At 42.6% G+C, this 11749-nt stretch overlaps 1 protein-coding gene across 3 annotated transcripts in view; it reads right to left on the minus strand.

The window, feature by feature from the left end:
- Nucleotides 1-9395, minus strand: part of SH3RF3 (SH3 domain containing ring finger 3) — a 570619-nt gene extending 561224 nt beyond the window's left edge. For all 3 annotated transcript variants that reach the window (XM_043997997.1, XM_043997998.1, XM_043997996.1), the window contains exon 1: nt 8663-9395. In XM_043997997.1, coding sequence (XP_043853932.1) covers nt 8663-9277 — 615 coding nt within the window. In that variant the 5' untranslated portion in view covers nt 9278-9395. The remainder of the gene's footprint in view (nt 1-8662) is intronic.
- Between the last annotated feature and the right edge of the window lie 2354 nt (nt 9396-11749).

Genomic DNA, 11749 nt, shown 5'->3' on the forward strand with positions numbered 1-11749 from the left:
AGGCTTATAGGTTTATAAATCACTTTATATTATTTTATTGGATCATCACAACAACCCTACAGGGCAAATATTACAATCAATGTCCACTTTTTACAGATGAGGAAACTCAGGCTTAAAGAGATTAAGTGACTTGTAAAAGGTCACTCATCCAGTAAGTTCCAGAATAGATAATCATATGCCTACTTAAGTCATATATTATTAAGTATTATTGGAATTGAAAACACATTCAAGTGGAAAGGCAAATTAAGCTCAGTGTCCAAACCAACCATTAAAGTTGGCATTACTAATATATGAGCCACAGAGACCAAGAATCATATGAGAAAGCAGCTGAACTGAAATTTTAGCTTGACAGTTTGCTTTCATATTTCAGTGTACATTCACAGTGTGTGACTGTTTGTTTTAAACATTAGAGATTTAGAAAGATCTTGGAGTGTGATCTCTAAGAATACAAAAGAGTAGGATCACAGCATTTTTAGAGCAGGGAGGAACCTTCTAAGTCATCTATTCAAATCTGCTTAATGTACAGATGGAGGAAACTGTCACCCAGAAAAATGAAGTGGCTTTCTTGAAGTCACACAGTAAGTAGTGGAATCAAGATTTGAATTAATATCCTCTGATTTCAACTTCAGTGTTCTTTCCACTGTACCAAAATCAAATATCTAGGTAAGTTGTAAAAATAATATGTGCCAACTTTAGCCAAAGTCAAAACTAACTTTAAAACCATTGTAAACATGGGATGTGTATGAGAACTATACAAAGAAGTTAGGTATAGAGATATCATGACACATGTCCAATACTCCTTGGGCCATCTTTCATTCTACAAATTACTGCTACTGTCCATTGTGCTGAAGTGTTCCAGTGCTTATGCATCTGGACATGCACAGCCAATGGAACCTGAGGAGCACATGAATTTTTTGTGTGAACCAAAGTTCTTCTTTCCAAAGATTTAATAACCAGTCATCATTCGGTAATCTCTCTGAGGATCTCAAAGTAAAGATTAATATGAAATAATTTTAATTCCTAAATCAACATTGAGAAGCTAAAAGTTTTTTTCCAAGCAATATTATGCAGTGGATGAAAAAATAAACTAAGAACCCAAAAGCCTGAATTCTAACCCTGGGTCTCCCAATGACAATAGTGACTTGATGCAAGTGATTTAAACTCTAATGTCTCCATGTACAAAATGTGAATGCAACAACCTGCTCCTAGCTACTAAAAACATATATAATAACATATATGAATGTACTTTGTACTTAAGGTAGGTGCTACATAAATTCAAGACACTATAAGTACTGAACACAAATTGAAGTGCCAGCAAGATAAGAAGTGTAAAACATCAACCTTCCCATAATCTGGTTCAATGATTATTCTACTCTTTGAATAAAAAGGAATATTTGAAAGAGTGGCCACACAAGAATGATCATTAGTCTCAGTAGGAAAAAGCAATAATTGTCAATAGCTAATCCAGTCTGTGATCATAACATTTCACCTCCATCCACATCAACATGCTTGCTTTCTATCAGAACCCTGCCTTTTTTTTGAGAACAGCAATAAAGCTTCTTCCCTGCAACTCAGACAGATACCAAATGACAAATCCTAAGAATTGTTGTTGACATTCCTCAGATCTTAGAATACTGAAGAAGAGATTCTCCGTATATTTGAATTTAATTGTTTCTGTGTGCATGCTGCTTAAAATTCTTGTGTTTCCTTAAAAAATGGCATGTGGGGGGCTATACCTTGGGAAAACCCTTAAGTGAAATCAGATTAATATACAAATATGTATAATATACAAAAGAATACACACACACACACACAAAAGAAGCTGTGAACACCTACAAGGGAGTTTGATATCATTCCTTCCATGCCTCACAAGCACTAAGTAATGGAATCAACATCAGGTTCTTTGAAAGTACTCAAATATCAAAAAAGACAATTTATACTTCATTTCCAACACAACTCCTATCAAGCTTTATGTAATATAAAATGATCTAGGTTTAAAAAAATCGTGAATGTCTTTTAAATACTGAAGAAACAACAACATTTTTTAAAAAGATAATAAAAACCCACTATTGCTGCTTGTTCATACACAGGGCTAAACCAATCCAATATGAGTTTTCACCAGAGACACAAAATTCCTAAAAGGTAAATATAACAATTCTTAAAACAGAGATATACACATATATCAATATAGTGGGTGTGGCCAGAAAATTTCAAAGAATAAACACCTTTCTAATAATTCTTTTTATCTTTAGTGATATAGAAGGACCCAATCTTCTCCTTATTCTATTACATAAAGGAGGTGCAAGAGAGCAAGTATGAGTTACTTTGAAAATGCATTTTGAACTTGAATTCTGATATGTACACAGTGTTCATTTCCTACTTCTAATGCTCTTTTGGTTAAAAAAAAGTCATTTAAGTCTCTTTCACGTTTTTTTCAAATATTTCTATTCTCCTATAATCCCTCTTCCCCACTTTCTTACATCTAGCTATACTTCATCTAAGTGTTTATATGAGCTCACACACACACACACACACACACACACACACATCCATTAGACAAAACTAAAATGTCCTATTCAAACAGATGACCACCGCATCAGCTGCTAAGTGAAAGAACTAACTGAAACAATTCTCTTTTGGACTAGTTTTAGCTTACTTAAGAGGGCTATTCTACTATTAAATATTCAGAAAACATTAGGGTATAAGATTTTTGCTCAAAAGGATAAAGCAACCATTTCTGTATAAAATTCAAACTGTGCCAACAATTTTCTTTCCAACTGTGACTAAACTCGATCAGTTAAGGAAGCTCCACAAACATGGCATGAGAATGTATATATTTTTAAAGCCTACTCTGCTACCAACACCTTCCCTGTTAGCCTTTTCTTTTAAGGTTAATTAAAATTCCAATAGGATAAACATCAAGCAAGCATTTCTAATTCAGTAACTGATGTTCTTCCAAGCAACAGAAAATCTGATAAAACTGACCTCTAGTTGGCAACAGAAACTACAGAAAAAAAAAAATTCCCCCCACAACCAAAATCTTACTGATGTTTTATTTCAAATACTGCATTCCACCCCCACCCCATCATGATATTATCAGAAAAAGATAAAGTACAGATTGAATTGATATAACATGCTTTTGAAGTAAGTGCATAATTTAGACGCAATTTTATCATGTTCCACAAAGCCAGCAGGGTTACTGTGAATAGCTAGAATGTAAGAACAATTAGCATATAATTCTACTCTGCACAATCACACCATGAAAAAAATCTAATTCTATGCCCTTGTGGACTACTTATTGTCTCATACAGATTAAAGGTGCAGTATTTTGTTTCGTCCTGGGGGCTTGCCAACCAACTGTATCAGCAACCCTGGGCAGGACTATTTTCTCTCTAGCTTTTTTCTTAAGCAAATTAGTTTAGACTTCTTTCACTTTAATGAACCTTATAGGGATCTAGAACCTTGGGCCAATTTCAAAGATAAGAAAAAGGGGAAAGCAACAGGTCCAGGGAAGTACTCTATATGGATTCTCTTTAGTCTAAACTAATCCAAAATTACTAATCATGGCCAGACTTTGAATCCAAAAGCAAGATAAGATATTACAAAGCTTTGGAGCTCACCTAAAAGCTTCCAACATGATGTATAAAGGGGGTGCTTTGTATATTAAAAAAAATTACTCTACAGGGGCAGCTAGGTGGCACAGTGGATAAAGCACCAGCCCTGGATTCGGGGGGACCTGAGTTCAAATCTTGCCTCAGACACTTGACGCTTACTAGCTGTGTGACCCTGGGCAAGTCACTTCACCCCAATTGCCTCAAAAAAGGGGGGGAATCTGGTTTCAAGCAATACCTTCTAAAAATCTATGTTGTGAAATACTAGAACTTTTGAACTTGAAGAGATTGTGGAAATTCCAAACTAATTTCTGCCTAGGTCTAGAATCTTACTCCTAGCTATGTAGGAGGAAATAAGAGCCCAGAAAAGTTAAGGAATATGCCCAGGGCTAACACTGAGTATGTTGTTGCCCATGGTGGTCAAAGCAACTAATATTGGATTTTCAAAGACTATGGAATCACTTGCCTTGGAAATCCTCTGAGATTAGGGATTCCGACTTCCTATGGCAAATTTGTGTTGGGCCTTCCTAGCCATTATCCTCCCCCTCAACTCAGATCTTAATTAAGCTATTTGTGCTTTAGTTCATGATGACAAAACAATGAGATGATTCCCTTCCAGGTTCAGAGAAGGAATCTAGCTTTTTCAAATGGATCCATTTAAATAGAACTCTCATACTTGAAATATAACATTTCTTATCTACAGTGAGATCTGTATAATTATACACATGTGTGTGTATATATATATACACACATATATATATATAAAATAACTAGAGCAAAGTCAGCTTGACATCATAAAAAGTAGTGTTTATGCTTATTATACTATTTCAACTGTGAATATTTCCCCACTCTGATGACTCTTTTGATTAGAAAACCAGCCATGGTTTGGAATTGACACTTAATCTAGGACCCACAGTATCCTTTTTTTGTTTGTTTTTGTTGGGCAATGAGGGTTAAGTGACTTGCCCAAGGTCACATAGCTAGTAAGTGTTAAGTGTCAGAGGCCAGATTTTAACTCAGGTCCTTCTGACTCCACCTAGCTGCCCCACCCACAGTATCCTTTTGAGACCAATATGAAGATTATCAAGGAACAAATTATTAGGATGGCTTTCAATCTCACAATGACGGGCCTGTTCAACAACATGAGGCTCCATTTAGTTTTGCCACAAGGATTCCATGTGATTTTATGTACAATAAAGTACAAGGAGGCCTGCTTAAAGGGCCTTACACATAGGAAGTACTCAAATATTTGTTGATTCGAATGCAAAAGTGACTTCCAGCTCAAGTCCCTTTACCTGCCAAATTTACAGGACTGCTTAATAAATAATAACCCTTTATGTTTGCAGATTTCCCACAGCACACAAATTGACATAGCTAACAAAGATAATGTGTTTCTATAATTCCACAGGTTATTGCTGAGTACCCAAACTCAAGCTTTGAATAAACAGGTTTATTTACATTTTTAAAATTTTGGATAAAACTCTGACTAGTAAAACAGGTTAGTCATAGAATCTTGGAGTTAGAATAGGTGACCTTTATGGTCCCTTCCAACTCATTAACCAAAACATGAATTTTATATTCAGTGTCCCAGTGAGTGACCATTTAGCTACCACTTAAACATCTCCAAGGATTGTGAACTCAGTACCTCACTCAACAGCCAATTCCACTGCTACACAGCTTTAATTATTGCAAAATTCTTCCTGGTATTGAGCTAAAATCTACCTCCTTATAATTTCCATCCATTAGTCCAGGCTTTGTCCTCTGGCATTATGCAAAAAATTCTAATCTCACTTGCCCATAATAACCCTTGAAGAATGTGAAGATAGCTATCATGATCCATCCAAGCCATCTTTTACATGGTTCCTGCATTTTGGTTTCTTATTCAGCATCTTTTCCATATCCCTTATCATACTGCTTATCTTCCAATTGGTTGATATCCCTCTTAAAATATGGTTCGCTAACCAGATGTAATCTAACCCATACAGACTAGGACTAGTGAAAGTCATAACCTTGATCTTAATGGTGTATTTTATTAACATAGTCTAAAATTATAGTAACTTTTCGGAGGGGACTCATTTTTCTTTTTTGCAGGGCAGTGAGGGTTAAGTGATTTGCCCATGGTCACACAGCTAGTGTCAAGTGTCTGAGGGCAAATTTAAACTCAGTTCCTCCTGAACCCAGGGCTGCTGCTTTCTCCACGGCACTATCTAGCTGCCCCTGGGAGGGGGGGGGGGTCATTCTTTATATTCAAATTTATAGTCAAAACAAATTCCCTCTTTTTCATATGAATTGCTATTTAGTCACTTATTTCTTGCTTATCTTTGCCTTTTTCCACTTTGGGTACTGGCCTTTACTTAGAATAAATTCATGTTACATTAGGCTATCAGGATGGGTCTTTGAAAACTGTGAAGATCCTGGAACTGTCAACAAATGAGCCAATCCTCCCAAGTTTATGTCATCCCCAAGTTTAAAAGGTATGTTTCATCCTTTTCACTGTGAAGATCATTCTTCTGGACAAATAGGGACAAAATATCAACTCTTGCCCCCATCCCCATTCCTACCCCTTTTGTCTGTTAACATCTAGATATGGGGAAAATACCACATAAATTCCTGAGCAATTAATCCTAAAGTCAAGCTTTCAATAGAATTCGGCTATGGTACCTGAAGTGGGCCTGAGGAGAAAGAACTGGTGAGTGATGGAGTATTTTTTATTGTTGTTTAATACGTCAGCATATTTAACAAGTAAAAACCATGTATTAGAGAGCAGCACTCAGCTAAAGGATCAGAAGACCTGGCTGTAATCCCAGCTCTTCTATTAACTAACTACTTGACCTTAAGTAAGTCATTTGACTTCCAGGCCTTGATTTTCCCTGTAAAAGGGGAATGATGTCTGCCATGGCTATCTCATAATTTTGCTCTGAAAATCTTAAAGAGAGAACAGATGGGAAATAACTTTATGAACTACAAAAAGTTCTATGCAAGATTTAAATTATGTGTGCCCTTATAAAAAAGCTTACAAGTCCAGTTAATAAAAATCCCATTCCAATCATCCTGACTCTACTGACAACTTCGAAAGTTACCCAGAATGAAACTTAAAGGATACAAAACCATAAAATCACAATGTGAACCTCCATGGCAGTGGCCTTCCATAGTTCAGAGGCCATATAGGAAAAGTTTTGTCCATGAGAAGAGAATTCATGGAAAGTCACTGTAAATATTTACCAAAGTATCACAGTGGAAAAGATGCATCTTTTTCCTTAAAAAAACCCAACAACAACAAAAAACTGCTCCAGATTCAGTGTCCCAAAAGGCTTGAAAATGGAATAAAATGTGTTTCCAGAAGTTTTGTCATTTTGGAGATGCTGCTTAATGATAAGTGCTTCCTTAGAGAAGCAAGCTGCATGCCTATTTTCTCCAAGAATAGTCCTTTAAGTATTGTAATTTAAGTATTAGGTCAAACAATAGTAAGGAAGAGGAAAGTCTTAAACTTAATACACTATGGCTCTATGCCCATGTGGAGTGAGTTTGGAGCTGAATTTATCATTTTGTACAAAACTGAACATTGTCTTGATTCTGCTTCAGACAATAGTCCCAAGCAACTATTTCTTAACTAGGTCTACTAGAAAGAGCTATAATTGGCAGTATGAAGAGAATGGCGTTTCTAAACATGCTCTAAAATGTGGCCAGCTGTTTTGAACACCATACATCAATTCAATTGGAATGAAAGGGTAAAGGTTTCTTATTTCAGTAATTTCATTGTATTTTATGATTTCATAACACATCAACAATGTTACAACATGTTTACGAGTTATTTAAATCAAAATCTTCTTTACATATCAATTCCCGAGGAGAGGGGAAGAATTAGTTTATATATGTAAAATGATACCATGTCTCCAACCTCTTGGTGTTGAGCCTTTTTTATCTTAAAAATGGATTATAGAGTTATTCTCCCCATTTAAAATATCTTGTACAGGTTTCTCTCACTTAATCAGCTTGACTCAATCTTGCCCTTCACAGAAGGACCCCCAAAGGGGTGCCAGTGTTAAAAAGGATGAGGCTAAACAACCACTGGATCTAAAAGATTTTGAAACCAAATCACAGAAGCCTTGAAAGAGATGGCCCCATTGGCTAAAAACTAGAGGCACTGAAAGCGCACAAGCCCAGACTAACGACCCATGTGGGAATGCAAACCTTGCCCTGCTAAGAGCTATGAAAAAGACAATCGCTTCCTGACAGATGCTGCCAAGACCAGTCAAGGACTCAGCCAAAAGGGCTCCTTTGGTCACTTGACGGTTAACTCTTTCCCTTCCTTCCAAAGAGGATTTTGATTTACTTTGTTTCAACCAAACCAACTGTCACAGACAGTGACTTTCTCTCCATCTACTAAAGACAAACAGCTGAAGCAAAGCCCCCCCCCCGGGGGGGGGGCGAAAAACGTACTGAAAAACTTGATTCACCCACCATATAAAAGAACAATGCACTTGTTTAATCTGCCTACTGAAGGTTACAGTAGTGAGCATATGAAGTGAGGGGGTGATTCCCAAAGGGCTGAGGTGTTGACAGAACCCATGAAAGGGGGAGGGGGGAAGGGAGTGCACAAGATTAATGGGAATGTAGCTGGACAGAGAACTAGAAACCGGGGAAAGTGGGATGCTGGAGTATCGAGGACAGGTGAAAGAAGAGCCACAGGGAAGAGGTGGGTTGTCAGTCTGTGTCCCTGCAGAGATACTTCTAAGCACAGGTGGTTGCGGGTGGAAGGGCAGCAGAACCGGCCTGGGGGGGCTGAGGGAGGGCAAAAAACGCAGGTGCAAAAATTTCAGAAGCTAATAAATGACATGGTCCAGGAGTTAAGACGTGGGGGTAGAAGAGAGAAATGTTTAGAAAACTCCCAGGAAAAGCAAACTACAGAGAGTAAAGTGGCGGGAGGCGGGGAAGGAGTAGTGTGAGAACACGTGAAAGGGCCCACGCTAGACGCGGTTAGCGTTTCTTGAGTCCTTCTTTACTCCTCCCAACCCGAGGCACTACGTTGTTCGGTGGCGGTAGGTACCCACCTTTCCCAGGAGGGCGCTCCTGCTCGCTGCAGCCAGCTCCCGCAGACTGGCGGCGGCGCTGGTGCCCCCGGAGATGGTGGCGGCCGCGGCGGCAGCGGCTGGGTGATAGGATGGGGACCCCAGGGCATTGCTTCCACCCCCTCCAGCTGGGGTAGCACCATGCCCCCGGGCTGTGGGGCTATTCCCGTTGCTGCTGCAGCTGCTGCTCCCACCTCCCCCGCCGCTGCCCCGGGGTCTCTGGCGTATGCCGTCCAGAAGCCTGACGAGCAGGATGTTGGCGGGCAGTTCGTCCACCCCACAGCCCACCAGGATGCGACACTCGGGGCAGCGCAGCTCGTGGCGAGAGCAGACAATACTCTCCAAACAGCGGCGGCAGAAGGTGTGTTGGCACGGGAGCACCTTGGCAGTAGTGTCCAGACGTTCCAAGCACACCGAGCACTCCAGCAAATCCAGCAAGGAGGACTCGTCCATCTCTTCTCCTCCTCCTCCCGCCGCCGCTGCTGCTGCTGCTGCCGCTGCTCGCCGCCGCCGCCTCTCGCCTTGCCTTTCCTCTTCTCCTTCGCTCTGGGCTGCAGCGGCTTTGGAAGCGCACAACCAAGACGCTCCTAGGAGCATGGAGTCCGGTGGTGGCGGCTGCAGGGAACGCAGCAGCCCTAAGTCCCGGGTACTGTGGGCCTGCCGCTGGCAGGAGGCATCGGGGCAGCCACCCTCCAGGGGAGACGCGGAAGAAGGGGCCGAGCCAACTTCATCCACAGATGAACAGCGGGTGTAGCCAGGGAACGCTAGGAAGGAAGAGCGATGGGGAAGGGGGAGTTTTCCAGCTCCCTCCCTCGATCTCTGGACGTGATGTCACCACCTCCCCTCTTCCTAAATGCGTTGGGTCCCGAAGGCTACGGGAGCAGCAATGAAAAAGTGGCGCAGAAACGGCCCTTCGGACGGGCTTCGGGAGTTACGCGCTCTCCCGGGAACCAACTCCTACCCAGCTCCGAGCCAAAACCTCACCCTGCCTTGCGGCTAGATCTCCAGACCGCCCCCCACGCCGAGTCCTAGGGCCTCCCAAGCAAATCAGCTGTCCGCCCCGCAGGGGGCAGGCAGGCATCAGGATAGGATGAGCTACACCTGTCTCTCCCACGCGTGTCCACGGGTGGGTGGGGCGCAGAGGATAAAATCAGTCAAGCGGGGCAGGACGTGACTTAGTGGGCTCCAAAGGTTCAGTGGTGGCCCAGGGCGCCAGAGATGTAGCCTTCAGAGCGAGGAAAGTGAAAAAGTCCACGCAGCAGCAGCTGGACCAGCAGGACCAAATGAGTCTCGGGAGCTTTGTCAGAGCTTCCCCGCCGCAGCCCTGCCAAACTGCACCGCCTCCGCGGCTTCTCCATGGGGCTCCCCACCACCTGATCGCAGGTCCCCGTCGCCTCCCTCCCGGGAGCTCCTGCCGTTAACTGAACCTTTCCTCTTCCTCCGGGGAAAAAAAGTGTGCTGCAAGCTAGGACTGAAACAAACTGGCAGGGAGTCAGTCACCTTCACTGCGGGATGCTGGGGACACGAGGCGGCTGGAGGTTAAGGGAAAGGGCAAAAATCCACCTCTCAATACAGTGATTCGTTTCTCCCTCTAGCTGGCTGGTGGCAGCCTTATATAATCCTCCCGGAGTGGTGAAAAAAGAAGTGGGGGGAGAAGCCTCCAAGTCTCTTTGCTCATCACTGATAGACTCTCTTTCTCCCATCGATTATCACCATCTTCTCACCCCAAGGAGAAAGAGATTTACCGCAGAACTCAGAGGTTCAGTCAATCCGATCTGAAACGGAAGAGGTCCTAAAGTTTGGTCTGTGTTGTCAGAATCCTCATCTTCATCGCTGGTGTCGGTTGGGATGGGGGGGGGGGTGATTGATTGATTGGTTGGTTGGTTTTTTAGGAGAGACTCGGGTTGAGCACAGGATGCATCATTCCAGACCGCTAACTCCCTCCAGCTTCATAAGCCTTTCCCCCTCTGCTCCTCGGGAGGAATGACAGCTACATCGACGCCCCGGGATGCTGCTGCAGCCGTCCCACAGCTGCTCCCGCTAAGCTTGGTGCTAAACTCTGAAAGGGAGAGGTTCCTAAAGTTCGAACTGGCTGCGCAATTCAATTCGCCTCTGATCTCCAGGACAGTTTACGCACTTGACCTCGGGGCTCCTGACCTTTCTCAGCAGCTGCTGGAGCAAGGCCTCCGGCAGAACTGCAGATCTTTCAAGGCTCTGTGCCCTCTTGCTGCCCTCTTAGCGCCCAGCGGGGACACACTGCCCCTCCTCTGGCCCAAAACGATCACCAGAGAAACTCGCTGCACTCTCCCCTGTCCAAGAGAACGCAATGCTAGTGATTGAGATGTCTTGAGAGCTTTCTGTCTCCTGCTGCAACACTTCTTCACTCCTACTCGAATTTCCCTTTGGGTAAGAGAAGAGGGATGGATAGGGGGAGGGAACAATTCGATTTCTCCTGCCCGACCCCCTGGCTCGGGAGAGCGTCAGAGCAACGGAAATACGTACGGGAGGAACTGGAGAAGCCAGGGGAGTTTGGTAGGTTTGCTTGCCAACTGGAGTGAAGCTATTCCCTGCAGCGCGCTGCCCCCTCGTGGTGGTTTCCTGTCCCAAATTCAGATTTTGTTAGAATTTGTCTTCACTGAGTGGTTCGTTGGCTTCTTGGCTTGCAGGATGAACATCTACCTCTTATTCAGTGGTCAAGCATCTTCACAAGGTCAGATTATCTCAGGGACCTTCATTCCCAGGACTTTTCAAGAAGGGGGAGGGGCAATCCAGGACCTACCACACCCTGGAAATTATGACCCTGGATCATGAAGGTCACCCTCTCTTTGTGTATAAGAGGGATTTTCGTATAGAACAAAAGACATTCAAACTAGAAAAGGACCTTGGAGATTACATCCCTGCTCTCTCATTTTACAGATGGGGGGTGGACCTGAGGCTTAGGGAGATTGTGAAAATTAATCTAAGGTCACACAAAGATTTTATAATTCCCATTTTGATACTAAAAGTATACAAATCATTCTGACCATCACTACACAATCTCTCCTATTTTGAAGCCCATATCATCACCTT

The sequence above is a fragment of the Dromiciops gliroides genome, chromosome 3, assembly GCF_019393635.1.
Source record: "Dromiciops gliroides isolate mDroGli1 chromosome 3, mDroGli1.pri, whole genome shotgun sequence".
NCBI classification, from domain to species: Eukaryota; Metazoa; Chordata; class Mammalia; order Microbiotheria; family Microbiotheriidae; genus Dromiciops; species Dromiciops gliroides.